Raw genomic sequence first — 18888 nt, forward strand, 5'->3', positions numbered from 1 at the left:
ATGTCATTGCTTCATAAAGCATGAAAAGTTGAAGTGCAGTACATTTGTTTGCATTATTGTTGTAATCTGACTTATGGCTTACTTATGTTTTAGTCCAACAGACTTCATTGCGCCATGCTCAACGGGTGTTCCAGCGGACTGGGGTTGTTTTTTGTTTTTTTTTGCCACGAAAGCTGACAATTTGGTGGCTGAAAGTAGGCTACACTTTAAACAAGCTGTTGCACAGGGTGTGAAACACCATTTTGCTAGATTTGATGAAGACAGACAGATTTTGAAGGCAGACAGATTTTGTGCTACGTCCATTTCTAACTGCGCGTCTTCAAAAATATCAAAAGAAAGAAAACTGCCGCTTTTCTCTAGACCTGCGCTGGACGTCATCAAAATAAGTTCAAAATGTGTTTAGTAAGTTAAGACTCATTCATAACAGTACATAATTAATTTGCCTTTATTTTAGCATAACCCTAAACTATGAATTATAAAACAAAAATAAATGATAGTGAATCTGATATTGTTTATGATAATACAGATGAATTTATTGCTTGTGTTTGTTAAAAAGTAAAAATATTGCATTATTAAAACACAACTGTGACACTAAGGGAGAAATAAATCTCAATTAGATTATTTTTCAAAATCATTCAGCCTCAGTGTAATTAAGTCAAAATTTAATTATATTTACAGTGGAAAAATACGAACAGTAAATTATCCTTTACAGGATATCGTGAGTTAATAACTCACTTCCTTTCCTATGGCAATGATGTATCAAAAATTTGTGCAGTAAGTCATAATGCATCGCAGTAGTAAGGTCGTGTTGTTTAATGGGAGCGGACCAGTATCGTCATTGTTGTCGCCATTGTTCTCTCAGTCGTCCCCCGTTTGTTTGACTTGGAACGGAAATGGAAAAATAAATGCAGTGGTGAGTGAACTACATATTCATAACCGATGCACAATTTAGTTCATTGTATTTCGAGGTTATGAATACTTGAAACACTGGATGTTGTGTGTTTTTATTTTTTTTAACTCTCCATCATGATTTCAATCATAGTGTGCTCCATTCTAGGCAGTGTTTTAACTTTTTGTCAAAACAAAACAACAGAATCGAAATGTGATTTAGGTTCATTGATATTCTATTGGGAGAGAATGATAATATCCATATCTTGCCTCATTTGCAAGATGATGGACAGCAGACCTGTCGGGGGTTTTTTTTGGTCATAATTTGGGAAACATTTGTGGACTGAATTCACTGAACTGTGCTGCTTGATGTAAACTTGAATCATTTTCATGCAGCGGAAGTGGCACCCTGCATCAATTATGTCAGGTCCATATGGCACTGGCTCATCATTTTCCCATGAGGCGCTCAAAGGGAAGTGGCAGGTACTCAGTTGAGGTAAAAAGTATGATACCATTTTATGGTACGAACGTGTTCAATAAAAACACAGCAAGTGTCCAGAATTTGATACTTGTGAATTTAACAATTTGAGTCGTAAACTCAGCCTTGACAAAAGTCAAAGACTAGTAACAGAAAGGGAAAAATGGAGGATGAAAAAAAGGAAAGCGGAAGTCTTGATCTCAGCCGCCTCGAATCTGATCTGAAGAGCAGCAAAAGGCAGCAGCAGGATTAGATCTTTTTTTCATGATCTGCCCAGATCAAACTGGACAATGAAGCTCGGTGAAGATGCGAGCAGCTTGTTGCAGCCTGCAGGGCTACGGATACTAACGTTCTTTCAACCTTTGGGGGGGTTGTTGAGTGGGGGTTGGTCAGGGAGATGGAACAACGCATCACAACCCGGCCGCCGACTGGGAATGGAGTCATTAAGAGCTAGGTTGGTCGGGCAGAGGCGTACATTTGAAGCTTTCATCTTGTACAACTGCACAGCAGACTTTCTCTGATTGTATGTGGAGTTTAGTGGGAATCAGAGCTAAAAGTCGCAGCCAAAATCACAATGGCACTCAATTGGACGAGAACCTCCACCAACGTCGAACTAATGGATTGACTCAGCTCCAAAATTGACACAAAACTATATTCTGCTGAGTCATCAGGATTCATGCCATAAATGAGAACAAAAAAAGACAAAATGTCTCTGTACCATAATTTTGTTGGATGGCCTATTTCCACTGCATGGTACCAACTTGGTGATATGAACAGAACTTAGTCCTGAACTGAAGATCCACCATATGCCCTTATTTGCCTCCACTGGTTATTTTTAAGCATCTCATTCTGAGGGACGTGTTCAATGCGGTATGGTTTGTGTAGCGTTCCACACTACAATTTTGTTCGCCCCAAAACCAGGAACAATGATTTTGAGGTTAACGAATGTCATACAATGAACTACTTTGCGCATTGGCAAAATAATAAGTTATGGGCGTATTGACCATTTATTATTTCCTTGTTTTCTATCTATGGCTGAGAGAGTTTTTTTTGTTTTTTTTAAATACTTTGGGGCATATTCACTAAGAATGCGCTGCGTCCGGTAATAGCGCGAAATATTGCACCACAACTGCACCCGCAGTCTGCGCCCAGTTACCCACCTATTCACTAAGGATATTGCTCTAATCATATACCGGCGCAAACACGCCCACAAAACTGACAGCTTGGAGCAAATTTGCATCTGATTTACCACACATGGCAATGGATTTGCGCCAAGAACATGGTTATAGTACAGTTGCGAGAAAGATGACATTATCAGAAAGCGAGGTTGGACCGAGAGTAAGCGTTTATAGCGCCATTAAGCTATATAGAGCAGAGAGGACGACAACGCGTCATTCATTCATAATGTACAAATTATTGGTGCGATCGTTTTTTTAAACATATTTTTAGAGGTAGGCGTGGGCGTACAGTATGCATCTGGCAGGTAAGAATGATCGTAAAATGCCTCCCCGCCCTTGTCGATCAGCCCAGGTTACGTTACGTGTCCTAAACCAACACAGGAAAATTCCCCCCTCTCTCTCTCCTCTCTGCGTGACCTGCCGTGCATGTTGTGCTGCAAATGGCACGCACTGCTGTCATGATCCCGTTGCGTCAGGTTAATACATGCTTTCCAAAAACGTTATTTGCGTCACGCAAACGCGGTGTTGCTATTTGCGCCGGCGTTAGTGAATTAGACGCTGCATATGAATGAGTCTCATTTGCATTGGGGTGGCCATATTTTGCGTCAAATGTATGCAAATTACCTAATTCACATACGCAAAAATAACACCGGCGCACTGTGACGCAATCTGTTTGGCAGCGCACTTAGTGACGGATTTCCCCATATGCGCGTGTTTAGTGAATCAGGCGCTCGCAGATTGCTCCATTTTTGCCAGTTAGCGCGGTGCAAAGGCAACGCAAACATTTAGTGAATAGGCCCTTTATCATAATTAGGACATTATCTATTGTGTTGGGTTAGTAATATACGACTATTACTACTACTAGAATGAAACTCTTTCCTATTCCGATAACCCCTTGTACTATATTCTTAAAACTGCTAGGTCAAATGTAACCCAAATTGGGTCGAATAGCATTAGTTAACCCAGTGCTGGGTCCAAAAGAAACAGATCCGCTGTTTTTTATTATTATTATTATTTTTATTTTATTTTTTTATTACTTTTTTAATTTCACATCACTTAGTTGAGGTTTTAACCCAGCATGTTGGGTCAAGAAGATTTTGATCCAATAAGGGGTCAAAATAATTGAGCTATAATAATGAGTTATAGCTACCAAGAAATTGGTTACCAGTTATCAGTATAGTAAAAATATGAATTTTAGTACCAACATTTTACCCTGTCAGGGGGTCACCACAGCGAGTCACTCGCATGACATGTTCGGCCCAGATTTGACAAGGGATACCCTTGCGCGCATTTCTAATCCAGCTGTGGGCTCTAGAGGACCAAATGGATGTTACTAATCACCATCAGCCCGCACAGTTACAATCTTGAATCCAATTTACTGGATCAAAATCATTAACCCAACCTAAAAGTAACCCACTCTGCCCAAACACACAGCTACCAAGCATGTGGGTATGACAACAACCCAACATTTTTAGTGTGTAATAAACAACAATGCAAACAAAACAGTGTTGGATGTAATAACAGCCTAAACAAAAAGTAACATTTCTACTAATTGCACAAATTTTTGTCCACTATCCAACTGCCGTCTTAACAGAGCTGTCAAACAATTACATTTTTTAATCAGATTAATCACACCTTAGAATATTTATTAATCGGCATTAATCACGCAATTAAAAAAAAAAAAATCAACATTTTTTTGCCTGCCAATTTTAATGTTATATGTGAATTCTTTCGACATTTAAAGTTATGAGGACATCTTCAACATTTTTTGATCCACTGCACACGCTCATCCTCCTCTTTTTTTAATCAGTTAAGTACTTGCATAATTTAAAATGAAAAAAACATGACCCCGATATTTTGACATGAACAAATATTCTGAATGTCATCTGCAAACGTTTATGAAATTCTTTACTTTTATGTGTTTATGTTATTGCTCAATGTTTATCTTTGTTTATTGCTCAAACACAACCTGTGCTACCTTTAACGTAACCATCGGCTGTCAAGCCAAAGGATCATCTGCAGTCAAAATGAATAGTGGGATTTATCTCCGTTAATACATGATTAATGCGACAATGTTTTTTGTGATTAATCAATGAGTTAATGCTTTAAATTTGACAGCACTAATTCTTCATAATCCTCTAAAAATGAAATGATTTCAATCTAGGATTGAAGGTGGCATGATGTCAAAAGAGAGAAAAGAAAGAGCTGCAAAAAAGAAGAAGAAGAAGAGTAGAAGAGGTAGAAGACGTCTGTTTACTTGATTTTCTTTTCTGTCGATCGTCCTGGAAAAAAAAAAAAAGAAGACGAAGAACACACAGAGAGAGATTCAGCACAAGTACCTGAGGACAAACAGCGCTGAGAAGCAACACAAACTATTCACGGCGTCCTGATGATGCGCGAGGCGAGTTTAAGGCCACCTCGGTCGCTTGCGTGATTGCTTCAGCCTTCCTCGTCTTTTCAGAGCCCTTTTGAGAAATAAGCCGCTGCCCTCGCTCTCCTTAATCACTCTGCTCAATGCTTTCTACCAGCCTATCAATTACTCCCACTCTAATGAGCAACAGCAAAACACACGCAGTGGCGCACACACACACACCCACATTGTTGCCAGGGCTCCTCGGCCTCCATAATGTGTCCTCTCCAGTTTCTTCAGCCTCTCGCTCCGTGACCAAAGCTTCTCGTTCGCGTCAACATCTAAGAACAACACTTGAATGCTAATTAACAGAGTTTGCTGAAAACGTATCCTATCAGAGCAGGGGTGTCATTGTGGCTCAGGGGCTACCTACAACCTCATTTGATGTCAAGTGGGATGGACCAGTCAAATTGGTGCACAACTGAATTATTGTAAATAACAATGTTTTTCATTTTGTTTTCAAATCTTTGTTAAATGAAATAAAATTTGGTATTTTTTCACTTTCAAAATTCATCCACATGCAGGTCTCTTGAGGACCAATTTTGGCCTGCGTGGCCTTATGTTTCACACCCCTGCCAATTTCTATTCGCGCCTTTTGTATTTGGGTCACAATCAATGTACGTCTGCAACATAAATATACAAGCTGGACACTGTGTAGCCGAGTGGCGATCCACCACTTTTAAAGTGTAGACACTTTTAAAACCGCAGCTAAACTGGATGCATATTAACAAGATAAATCACAGCTGGCGAAATAGCAGGGGGCCTAATGGTTCGGGCCCAGCCGCTGCGGATAGCCCCACCGGAGAACGAGGGGCGGGTGTGGGCGATCAATAATGATGAAGTGCCGTGCTCTGGGGCAGCAGGGAGGACAGGTGGCGACCTCTCGTGAGGTAGATTTACTTTGACTTTGTGTATGTGTGTGTTAATGGCCGAGCAGTATCAACATACACCAATTGATCGCGATGTCTTAATGAGACGCAAAAGCCTTAACAGTGGTGCCGAGGCACTGTGAAACTGAGATGGCCGTGGATAAAAGTCCTGCGACAACTGTACAATGCAATTACACCTGGAATTTAGCAATTAAAACAGATTCTACTCTGTTTGAGGCAGTGACAGTTAGGTCTTCCACACCCTCCCATCCAACAATGCCTATATTTAATTAACAGAACGTATTTCCACTCCTTCCATGTCGCTTGGAGGTTTGTAAATTTGCAGGTACTGAATTAGCAGGTCATTTTTAATGCACTCTGTGGTGTCTCTTGGTAAATAGATCAACATTTGGATGCTCAGTTGCAGTGATTTCTCAACGCTTTAAATAATTAGTAAGATCAACATTTGACATCAAGCATATACATGTACATCAGACACCTACGTTTATTTATTTGGGCTTAGTATAGCGATTATAATAAACCCAAAATATGAACTATAGTAGTGTATAGCCCAATAATGTTGTTCATATCATCATTGTCCATTGACAACAAAGCCGAGTTTACATGGAGCCATGTATTCCGATTAGAATCAATCCGAACGGCCAAACGGAATGAAAATGCTCCATATAAAGACCTCAATCGGAATGAAAAGGTTGAATCCGAATAGAATTTCATTCAGAATTACAGGGGTGGTATATTCCTTTCGTCAATCCAAACGAGCGTCATGTATACACAAGGCATCCATATGTCATGTGACCAGCAGGTGACCAATCACAGCGTAGTAGTTCTTCAACGAGTTGGCCAAACGCTCTCTCAATACGGCGCCCCCTGCTGTAAAGTTTACTGGCTTTGCGTGTGTGGATCATGGGTTTTCGGATGTAAAACTGCTTGGCAGACTATCACTGCCAAAAGTCATGTGAGTTGTATCCATAATTGTAGAATTGCTTTTTACGTATGCAAAACATTTTGTTGTTGTTGTAATTGAAGATATGCTTCTTTGTGTACGTAGGTCAGGTTTTGTGTATGTAGAACACACGTTTTGTGTACGTAGATCAGGTTTTGTGAACGTGGATCACGTTTTGTGTACGTGGATCATGTTTTGTGTACGTAGATCACGTTTTTTGTGTTTACAGGGTTTTGGCATGATTCTAACTCCATACAGAAGCTGCAAAACAACCAGAGACAAAAAAAAAAAAAAAAACTTTTTGGGGAAGGCTGCTCGGAAAAAAGGACAGTCGCAGATCAACGTTGGCCCATCTTTCACTCACTGGCGTGAGCTCGAAGATAACGCTATGTGCTGATCCTCATGGGAAATGTGGTCTTTCTTCAGGCCAAACATTATATGGCGCCAACATAATCAACAAAAACTAAAAGTTCTTAAAGTTTGTTTAATATTTTGGGAGATTTTGTGGACTCGTTTTTTCAGATTCCCCTACAATCCCACTTTTTCGTGGAAAACAAACATTATATTGAATGTTTATCAAGATTTTTGTAATAATTATTTTGGGTTTGAAAAAAAGAAAATCCCTCTTACTGCATTAGAATCAGTGTCAATTATGCATATTTTCACTATTCGAGTGCTGGCTGACTCTCTAGCCCTTGAGTTGAGGGGGTGGGGGTGGCTGTCCAGTATATATAATTCAAAATTTTCCAGCCATTTACTTTCTATACTGCTGAACTTCATTATGGTCACTGTATTATTTTTTAAAAATAGAATAAAAATATGATTAAATACCAAAAAATAATAAACACGTTACACATTTAAATGTCTAATAGAAATTCCACTAATTGAAAAACATGTTTCAATAAATTTGACATAATTAAACGTAGTACATTAAGACAATCAAATAGCTTGTGCTACATAAGAAAGATTATTTTTTCATGTAATGAAGAAAAATGCTATTAAAAAAATAATGTTGTTAAATAATTAAAGGTAATAATATAAATAAATGAAATAAATAAATAAAATAAAACATAATAAATAAATAAATAAATACATACATACATACATAAAGGAATATTAAATGTGTTGAATATTGTTACATTTTATGTTGACCAATGTTATTAATGACTGGAAAAATTAACTCATTCTATCCCAGCTATTTTCACTGAAGCAACTGGATTTTGACTGATTTTGTAAGGCCCACAGAATATTGTTCTATTACTATAAAAAACATGGAACCTACCAAAAGAAATATTAGTCTCTTATTTTATAAGTTAAAAAAACAAAAAACAAAACAAAAACAAAACGTGTTTCCGTTTTGCAGCAACTAGCATTAGAATTAGCTAAGTTTCATCATTATTCACAAACCTGTTGAAAACACTGGGAAAAAGAGCTTGTTTTAACATGGCCCTGGTTGATCTCTTATACTTTGCTGCTGCCTGCTGGCCTTTTTTTGGTGATAACTACCATTGCTTTATGCGACCTCTTCAGGTCAGTAGCTGCATCATAGCCTTCTGTGTGGCCTAACATAGAAAAATATAAAAAAAAAGTATAAATTCATTTTTGGTAGGGAAGGACAACGTATTAAACATATTTATACGTTTTTGAGTTTGAATGAGTTAATAAATGATTCTGCAATTCATTTAATTGGTTTTATAATTGTCACATCAGTCTGTCTGTCTGACAAATACACAAACAATCTTTTTTTTTTTTTGCCATGCTTCAAGAAACGCTTTTCTGTGAAACAGTGTTTTCAGTAATTGGACTTACACAGCTGGTGTTGTCAAGGCAATCGCACGTGAGCCAAACAAGCATATCCTGTCAGAGGTGTGTGTGCCTGAGTGTGCGTGCGTGCCATTTCCTGCTGTCATTTCCCTGTTTCAGGTGACTGGTAACACCTCGCCGACATGACTCACGCAAACAAAGCGGGAACCTCGCTTAATGTAAACACGGCGCGTGAGGCGAGGGGCCACCTGACGCCCGCTGTAAAGAAGTCTGTGCGGATGTCGCGGCGACCGACGTTTGCCAGACGGCGGGTGAACGATGGAGGCATTACCGGAGCGATTAGAAGCAGCAAATTCAATTAATCTTGACAAATCTCTGCTGAGGCAGAACGGAAAGAAGCGACTCGCCGCCCCTCTCTCGCACTGGTAATTAAAACTGGCCAAGTTGAGTGGCGTGTGACCGACTTGAAGTGTTTGGGATGAGCGGTTCGGAATGCGCAAGTCGGCTCGGGTTTGGTCTCAGTGAGAGTGTGTTTTTTTTTTGTTGTTGTTGTTTATTTTTTGCTACTGCGGTTAGAGGACGGGAGTAATTGACTCTTCTTTCTCATTCCAGACAGACCTCTCATCACGGAGGGATCAGCTTCCAATTTTCTAAGCCGCGCCGTTCTTCAGATTCAATCGACAAAGTTTGTCTCCTTTTTTTTCTCTTCCCCCCGACAACCCCGAACGCAAGGAGCAAAAAAAAAAATAAAAAAATGCAAGTCAGCAGCTATTTAATTATCCGCTTGATTGCTTTACGGCAATAGAACAAGCAGCCAGCCAGCAGCAAGAGGACAAGGTGAGCATGCACAAAGACGAGAAGCCAAGTACAACAAAGCAAGGCGCGTTTCCATGACCTCTTTGGAGGATCCAGCTTGTATACCACACCAGAATCATATTCGAGACCAGGATTAAGCTGACTTCATCTGATAACAGTAGAAATTAAAACTCTGAGCTGTGACACAGGGGACGCACGCATCTTCATAATAATTATCAGAATATGATGACACGCTACGCCCGCTTTAGATGGCAGAGAGAAAAAAGCTTCTTCTTGTCTATGATACCTGCTTCTGATTGGGATCAGCCCTTGAATCCACCTCAAAATGGCTTCTTACGATTGAGCACAAAGAGCCTGTGAATTCATCCAAAATGGCTGCTTCACATCAAATTGGTGGATATCCTGTTCAATTTCTACCATGGGTCAATAGTTCTGCATCCTGTTATAGAGTTTAAAGTTTGTGTCAATCGGTGAAACTGGTGGCAGGGACTAATTTTTTCAAACTTTCCAAAAATCCTTGAACTCATTATCGAACTTCGGTGCCATGCTCTGCCCACATGAGATGGCGCAGGCAAGAAAGCCTGGTGATTTACATTTCTGATTTCCCCAGTCGGAGCTCATCAAAGTATGAGCCCTGAAGTTCGCACAAATATCTGCCTCAAACCAAAATGGCCGACTTCCTGTTCAATTGTTTGGGCATTTTTAAGCCTCCAAAATGCGATTAATTTGCCAGAAGAATAATAACAAATTCCAAGGGAGGCCCTAACAAGAAATCAAGCCAGTGGGCCTCGTCCAGCTGTATACAATACTATTTGTGAACCACACTCACACACATGCACGCACACGCATACTACACGACCTAAATCTCTGACGGACGACTTGACAAGCATAGTTCTTCTACGTTATGTACTATATTGAATCAGAAGGATACAATACATGCTATAAAGCTGGTCAAGGATGTTACAATAATTCCAAAGATGCGGACGTCTTGTTCATGAAAAGATGGAGAAGCTGCTGAAAGTGATCAGAATAATCTCTTTCTTTCGATTTAAACATGGTATCACTGTATGTTTTTATACAACCACTTCTGAACAGTGCTTTTTTTCGGATCCAAAATATTACATGCTTTTTTGGGGGGGGGCTACAGTGGATGAGTTAATAATGGCACTTATGTTGATTTCAATCAGTGGGGAATGTTGATTTGAGAGTTTGGAAAATAATCTAGCGGTAATTGAAATCCCCCCCCCCCCCTCAATATTGCGATGGTGATTTAATATGTTTTTTTTTTTTTTTTTTTTGTTTGTCAAGGTAAAAAAAAAAAATTGTAGGTAAATTACACACATACACAAAAAAATGCTTACCTACGGACTGGAATTAATCTTGAAAAAAAAAATCAGCCAAAATTTGCATTCTACTACACTGCGATGAACTTGATTTCAATTCTATTAATTGAAATAATAGCATAATGGAGATCAAGTGACTTCATAATCATGGAATAAATTCAACACATAGGTACAACTGTACCTTGTATAAAGTGGTTGTGTTATCCAGATCACTGACAGTCAAATGATCATGTTACAAACAACAAATACTATCTCATCGTGCTCGACGATTTTTTTTAAGATAATCCAGTGCGCCAGCAGTCTTGAATGCAGCCCGGCAACGACAAAACCAGCGCATCCAGGTGGGACCCCCTTAAACAACTGACTTATCTAATGTTATGTGTTATGTAAGATCACTGGAGAAACGTTTGAGGGGCGGAGGACACTGGAGAGGAACACACGGCAAGGACATTTACACTTCCCAAGCATAGAAACAGAACCAGAAAACGGGCTTCTTATCTGCGGCTACTCAAACATTCTCTCACAAGGTAAAGTGAAGGGTGCGAAAGCAGTGAGCAGAGGAAGGGGCGGGCATAAAAGAAGCACTGGGAACTCCCTGAGTTTCTTTGAGCCTCCCTGAATGCTTTTCCCCTGAAAAGAAGAAACAGAAGAGACAGCAGAAGAGAACGCAGATGGAGGGAGGGTCCAAATGGAAATATGAGGAGGGGGGAGGAGGACGGGTGGATTTAAGGAGCTCAGAGGGCAGACGGAGGATAAACAGGGAAGGGGAGAGGTAATGAAATAGAGCAGAGACCTGAGAGTGAGGTGATGAAGAGGAAGTAGAAGAGAGCCAAGCGGGTTAGCGGCGTCATCCTCATACTTCATTGGCACCTGAGGGGGAAAAAAAACAAAGAAAACCCTCCCGACTCCCAAAACACCCCTCGCTTTAACACCACTTGCACCCACACATCTGGGCCGAGGGCTCCTCCCCCTGCAGTCAGGTGATCCTGCACAGTGGAGGGATCGATGAGTGTAGTAACACATAAAAGTGTGTTATCGTGAGCACATTTTCACATGAGCAAGGCGAAACACAAAGCCTATCAATCCGTTGCCTGTCTGTGCAAAAAAGCTCCACAGATGTGTGTGTGTGAGGCGTTGTCATGGCGACCTTAAGTGATGGTGCGCTCTCATATGGCGTCTTTGTGTCCTGCTGAGCCGCATGCATGCAATGCGCCCTCCCTTGCAGTTCTTGTTTTGATTGGAAAATTAAAGGAAGCAATGCAGTGCGCTGACGTTTAAAGTGCACATTACAGCGTGCTTGACAAAATCAAGCTGTGCTACAAGAGTAAATCTCTTACCGTCAAAATGTTTTTTTCGTCTATGCTCCACATTGAAGAAAACAAGCACTAATATCTTAGCTAGGGACTGACACGGATATTTTGGATGCCTATATCAATTCCAATACTTGGTAGATTAAAATTCCAATTACTAATTAATTGGCCGGTTCATCAAAAATATATATAATGAATAAAATAACTTCCTTTTTATTCCCTTAACACTTACCACAATAAAATGTGAATTATAGGCAGTACATTTGACTGTTTTAAAACTTTGTCCATTAGTATTTGTTTCATTTTACAGCAAAGAAAAAAAAAATCAACATTAATTAGCTGGGTGGAGGGATGTTTGGATATAATTACTTAGTCTTATGTTATAATGTATTGATGTGTAAAAAAAAAAAAAAATAGCCCTACTCTTAACTCCATCTACTAGATGTCAAAGTGCATCTCAATAAATTAGTAGGTCAACTGAAAGTGTGAAGTGCTTTTCGGAATGTGGGAGTTATCCTAATTTAAATCACTGGATGTGGGGAGAGTCAGCAAAAGCCAACAAAAGACTGTTATTGAACATATGTTGTAATGTGTCACTTGAAATGCACGTGCATATAGCAAAAAATAAAACAGATCCAAGCATGACATCGGAAATGGGAACTTTGATGGATCTGCAGTGCAAATCCAGCCAAAAGAAGAAAATGAGTCTTTAACTGAGGCCTACATCAACACGTGTCGAAAAAAATGTTCAGAAGAGTCAGAGATTCTCCCATTTCAAATACTATTAAAAAAAAAAAAAAAAAAAAAAAAAAAAAAAAAAAAAAAAGACAATTTCTAACTGTAATACAATGGAACCTTGTGTTACGAACTTCAATGTTTACAAACAATTTGAGTTACATACAAAATTACCAATATTTACATATAATGTTTTGGCAAACGCACGGTCTTGTAATGGACTAGTGGATGTGTCTACGTTATGCTCACGCTGAGTCACCATCATTGGCAGTGAAAACTAGAAGTATCATCCAATCACAAATGATTGACATGGTAGCCGTCAGAAAATGCTATTAAAAATATGTATATTATTTTTTAATTTTACTGTCTCTTTAATTAATCAACTAGTGGTTAACGTCAAAATAGCCGTCCATGCATGTTGCCGCGAGGTGGAAGTTCCACAAACTTTCTGAATTTTTTTGAACAACAAAAAAATTAAGATAGGTACGCCATAATCAACCAATGAATTAGAAAAGAAACAGAAATAATAATACAAAAACATTTTATTTAGAATTTTCTCATATTAATATGGAAGAATATACTTTTTCAATGGATGAACTGTAGTCCTGCTCCCGTATTTCCCTCCTTAGTTAAAGTTAATGAGCAATAAATAGTTATCATGTCCTTTCCCCAAGTGTTTTATTTATTTTTTGACAGTAGTGTATGTTCACCTATTTTTATATTGCATTCTATTTTATTTTAACCACACACTGGTTAAAAAAAAAGGAAAGAAAGAAAAAAAAAGAAAAAAAGACTTAAGTCTTCCTGACGACCAGTAGTTGAAATTTGTCCTTTGTAGTGGACATTTGTAAACCTGAATATCTCCCACCAACTGCATACAATTTAATTAATTGTGTTCTATCGAGGACATTCAGAGCTTTCTGATGATATCAAATGTGAAGGGGTGGGGCTTTGCTACTTTTGATTGCATTAGAAAAGAAAATGGTGCAAACACTTTTTAGAGAAGAGGAAAAATGTATAACAGTTTTTATTGAACAAATTTAGGCTTGAAATGTTGTTAGCATGTTTTCTTTAAGACTCTTAAGAACAATATTAAAGTGTTGTTTGAATTATTTTAACTGTATTTGAACCTAGCCTTTAAGTTGAAAAGAAAAAAGTCTTCGGGAGTGGACATTTGTTGTTATTTTCTCAATTCTGCTCTGTTCTTTTTTCTAATGACAAGAAAGGGAGTCCCTTGATGTTTCAGATGAGGAAAAAAAGTGATCTCTTGTGGAGAATCATGCCCCTCTTTACCAAAGTAAGGCAACGATGTTTGAGTCTGTCTAGAAGAGGAACATTTTGCAATGACAAGCAAATAATTGCAAGCAAGCCAAACCCAACTGGATTGAAGGTTTTTGTCTTGGCTGCACCAACTGGTCATCTACCAAGGCAAGACAACCTTCACAGTTACATGACGAAAGGTCATTGGAGAGAGAACAAGCTGTTCTTCATTTGACAGAGTCTGTTCCCCAAGGCACCCACCTGTTCTTTGAAAGTTACTTTACAATCAGCCTCCGAGACAGCCCGTTGGCAAAAGGGCTGACAGGGACTGGAACCCTCATGAATAACAGGGTTCCAAAGGACTGCGGGTTCATAGGGGATAAGCCCTTCAAAAATAAAGAGTGAGGGTCATCAGAGATGGTGGTGAGAAGAAGCACACCTGAGCTTGCAGTGGCCATGGCATCATCTGCCGAGGGACTGAACCTCAGGATGCACAGATGGCCCCCAAAAAAATGTTTCAAGGCCACTGGAAATTGCCAAGTGCAACATCTACATGGGTGGTGTGGACCTGGTCGGCCCAATGTTGCCTTTCTACAGGATGGCCTCTCGCACTAGGAAATGAACAGTGTGTGCACGTTTCCAGTTTGTTGACCTGGAAGTCAGTCAATGAATGCCCGTTTCTGGGAAAGAAACCACACAAGTTCCTTTATTTCAAACTCCTCCTTGGTGAAGAGTTAATTGTTCAGGAATGGCAAGTGACACCGAGGGTTGGCTATACACTCCCCACATCAAGAATTGAAAGCACCACTAAATGCAGCTCTGAGACACGATGGTCCCATCCATCTTCCAGAGATGTTGGACGAAACACATGCGTCAAGGTGCTAAAGAGCTGGCTACAATAGTGAAACATGATGTGCACGAAGTGCAAGGTAAAAGAGGTCATTGCTTTTTGAAGAAACAAAATAAGCAAACGAACCAAAAAGAGATAAAGGACAGTTATGTTCATGTTGAAACCTTTTTCATGTAGTCTTTTTGATTTTGATTTTCTGTTGGACTAACTGTCAACAAAGCTCAGTTTCGCATGTATTGGGTTCCGGTGTCCACTATAGTGGACACATCGTAGCTTATAAATAAAAAACTTTTTTTTTTTTCTTTCAAAAAAATTCTTTTGTAGTATACAAATGACAAAGATTGGGGAATATCAAAATAAAATGTAATTGGACGGAATTGTAAAATGTAATTGGACGATATATATATATATATATATATATATATATATATATATATATATATTAGGGATAGACCGATAATCGGCCCCGGCCGATTATCGGCGCCGATATTTGGCATTTTGACAAATATCGGCATCGGCCATTTTTTGAATCTGAAGGCCGATAAAGCTCACTGAGCAGGGGATACTTGCGAACGTAGCGAATTTGGGGTTTTCATCAGGATTTGTAAGATGTTCGCAGTCAGTTTTTATTTGTCGTAAACACATTTGGAACATATTCACAAGGTTTTTCACCGCGAAAATCTTTTTGAAACGTTTTTACGAACCCTAACAAAAACCCCAAATGAGCTACATTCACATGAATTTGTTACTCAGTGAGAAATTATATATAGTTTGAAAGAATTCCCCCCCCCCCCCTCCCCATTTTATTGCAAATGAATATCGGCTTGAAATATCGGTTATCGGCCGACTTGACTACAAATATTCTGTATCGGTATCGGCCTTGAAAAAAACATATCGGTCTATCACTAATATATATATATATATATGTATTATTTTCCCTTTTTCCCTTATAGTCAGGAGGATAACATAGTTTTAGGCCTGGAACGGATTAATTGCATTTCTATTTATTCCAATGGGAGACATTACCTCAAATTATGAACATTTCAGGTTACAAGCTAATGGAACCAATTAAGTTCGCAACTTGAGGTTCCACTGTATCATAGAATTCAATACTGAAACAAATTATTTCATTTTAAAAGAAGGATTATTACGCCGCCATTCAACTGAAAAACAGGTACTGTGAGAGTCAATGGCAGTGTATGGGCCGTGGAATGAGTGAGAAACACGTTTTAGAGTGAGTGTGTGTATGTTTGTGTATTGTGTGTGCAATCCACAGAATTGTACTGTGTGCTTGTCTGGACATCTCAAGGACTTTGAATGGTTGGCGCAAGAGCAGCAGAGGTGGGGTAGTCAAGCGGGATGCTCTTGGTAATGCTTAGGAAAAAGTGAGTGTACTCACTGTAGGGGACACACTCGTACTGTATCTCCAAGTACTTGTAGGTCCCGGGGCAGGGGTCTGGGAACACATCGGACCCGGCGACCACCACACACTGAGTGCGGTTGTTACACCTAGATGGGAGAAGAGATGGTGTCAAACCTTTTGTTCCTGGCCATGTCATAAAGTATACAAATATATTGTTTGTTTTTCCCTTGAATTTATTACAGTAAACACAGTCTTTACAATATGTTACATGCGCCCTCACTAGTCTAAACACGTCATTCTGATTACTACTGCATGTGAGGAATAATATGACTTAAGCAGCAAATTTGACTTGTTTATATCTTTCTCTATTGGCGGCCCTTTTAGGCAATTTCTGTCGACTGAAAATGACATCACAGTTGCTCAGGGCTCATTCAAACAACCAATCACGGCTCACGTATTTTCTGAGCTTGGTCATGTGATATTCACAAGCTGAATCGTGAATGGTCGTTACCTGAGCCATGAGTTACTTGTGATGTCATTTTCAGTGGACAGCATGTGGCAAAATGGCCGCCCCCGAGATGGATAGAGAAGAGTGGATTTTGCTACTTTATTTATATTCCACAAATGCAATATTAATTAAAACACTGTTTTTAGATTAGTGGAGATACATAGAACATAATGTCAAGAAATTTTTTGGGTTGACTTTCATGATAACGTGAAGAGTTTAGGCTTGGAGCACTTTTAAAAGGAACCCTGACCGTAATGACAAGTTTGCTCTATATGATTTACTACCATAACTATAAGATTAATTTTTTCAAAATAATTTACAGTTAATACAATTTATAGAAAGTATTTGTACATACACCACCATTGTTTTTTTGTGTGACATCAAGCAAATCAGTGCGGTTTGGATAGTGCCCTCCCCCCTCTTTTGATGAAACAGGCTAGAGTTACCTCTTTTTGTCTGCTTTCCCTTAACTGACGTTCCGAAACAGAAAATGCAGTGTTTCACGCATTTCAAGTCAAGTCAAGTCATCTTTTATATAGCGCTTTCAGGGTTAACAGACTCAGGGTTCTCACTAAACCTGCTTTGTGAAATGGATCCCTGGGTTACTTCTTTCATAACCCGAATTCTTACTCATATAAACACATTCGGAATACTTCAATTGAAGGGCACATTGTTTTTTGCTGTGCGCATGGTCTCCATTTCCCTCTTCGCCTTCCTTTGTGTTTCACTTATTTGAATTTGCAAGGAATATTGGTCTTTGTAGACTTGTGTGCGCAACTCCATCCCACTTGCTCATGGAGCCTCGCTTGAATACATTGATTTCTTCATGGCGTTTTCACATTATTTTGTGTTGTTACGGTAAAAACGTCACAGTTTCTGCCTATACACACATAAATACAAGTGTGTAAGTCCGTGCTTCTGGCATGTAACCAACCGGAAATACCCAAGCCGGGGTTAACAAACATTACGACACAGCAAAGAACCATACTGGAGCAAGGAGGAAACCGACTACTCTATTTAGCTTGATGAGTGTTCCGAATATAATGTCTCTTATTGACCGTAGAAACTTAAAAACAGAAGTGACGTGTATTTACGTAATGATGTCTGAGCGTCGCGATCCGAATGGGATGTTTCAATCGAGCACAAATGACCATGTAAACGTGTTATGTTGCGAGTGCGGATCCCAGAAACGCGGACAACAGAGCAGCTTACCAAATGTATTTACACAATAGACAAACACAAAAAATCCAAACAGAAATCGCTTGCAAAGCAAGGAGGAAAAACGGTAACAAAAAGTGCACGTAATAACGCGGCAGTAACTCTAACTAAAAGGCTTGCACCACACAGGTAAGGAGATCAACTTAAAGTGCTTACACAAAAAGGTAAGAGACAGAATACAAAAATCACTACACTAGAGAACTTACAAGGGGAAGGTAAAATCGTAGTAAAGAAAATCGAGGTCAAGAAACAGTCGAGGCTAGGCTTGGGCATTGATGGCTGGCAAGAGAATAGTCCGACAACAGGTAGCTGCTTGGACTACCTCTTAAATAAGCCACTGACTGACTGATTACATGAATGACACCAGCTGTGAGTCGCGTTGGCACCCCTTGTGGTCAGATGGCTGCAAGACAACAACAACAACCTGAGAGCTCAAATCATGACAAAAGGGGTGTAACTGTCCACCACGCATGTAAACGTGTTGCCTCAAATGTTTCACAAACTGGAATTTGGACCTCAACCCGAATATTGACTGCATGTAAACGTCGTCACTATCTTTTTTCCATGAAATAATCTGGCAGCCCTTGATTTTGACACCTGTGGTCTAAAGAGATGGAAAGCACACGAGCGGAGGAAGTACTTTCGCACTAGACTAGATCATGTGGCAGCTGCACCCGTGGGGAGGAAGGAGGTGCGTGACGTAAGAGCATCCCTCTCGTGGGGCATCGTGAGTGGGAGCAATTAGAGGTGAGAGAACATGGAAGGACGAAGGCAAACACTCCTTGCCGCATACGAACGGGGGGAGGGGGAAAACCATTCACATGCACACGACACCTCCGTCTAAAGCACACCGCCGCACGCCTTCTCACGAAACACACGTGCGCACGCAATCCTGCGTTTAAGCATTTTTCCCATGTTGTCTCTTAAACCTCTG

At 39.6% G+C, this 18888-nt stretch overlaps 1 protein-coding gene across 9 annotated transcripts in view; it reads right to left on the bottom strand.

Annotated features, from left to right (window-relative positions):
• adgrl1a (adhesion G protein-coupled receptor L1a) overlaps window positions 1-18888 on the bottom strand; it is a 212102-nt gene that overhangs the window by 65415 nt on the left and 127799 nt on the right. For all 9 annotated transcript variants that reach the window (XM_077526142.1, XM_077526134.1, XM_077526127.1 and 6 more), the window contains one exon: window positions 16265-16374. In XM_077526142.1, coding sequence (XP_077382268.1) covers window positions 16265-16374 — 110 coding nt within the window. The remainder of the gene's footprint in view (window positions 1-16264; window positions 16375-18888) is intronic.

This window comes from Festucalex cinctus, chromosome 1 (genome assembly GCF_051991245.1).
Source record: "Festucalex cinctus isolate MCC-2025b chromosome 1, RoL_Fcin_1.0, whole genome shotgun sequence".
Classification (NCBI taxonomy): Eukaryota; Metazoa; Chordata; class Actinopteri; order Syngnathiformes; family Syngnathidae; genus Festucalex; species Festucalex cinctus.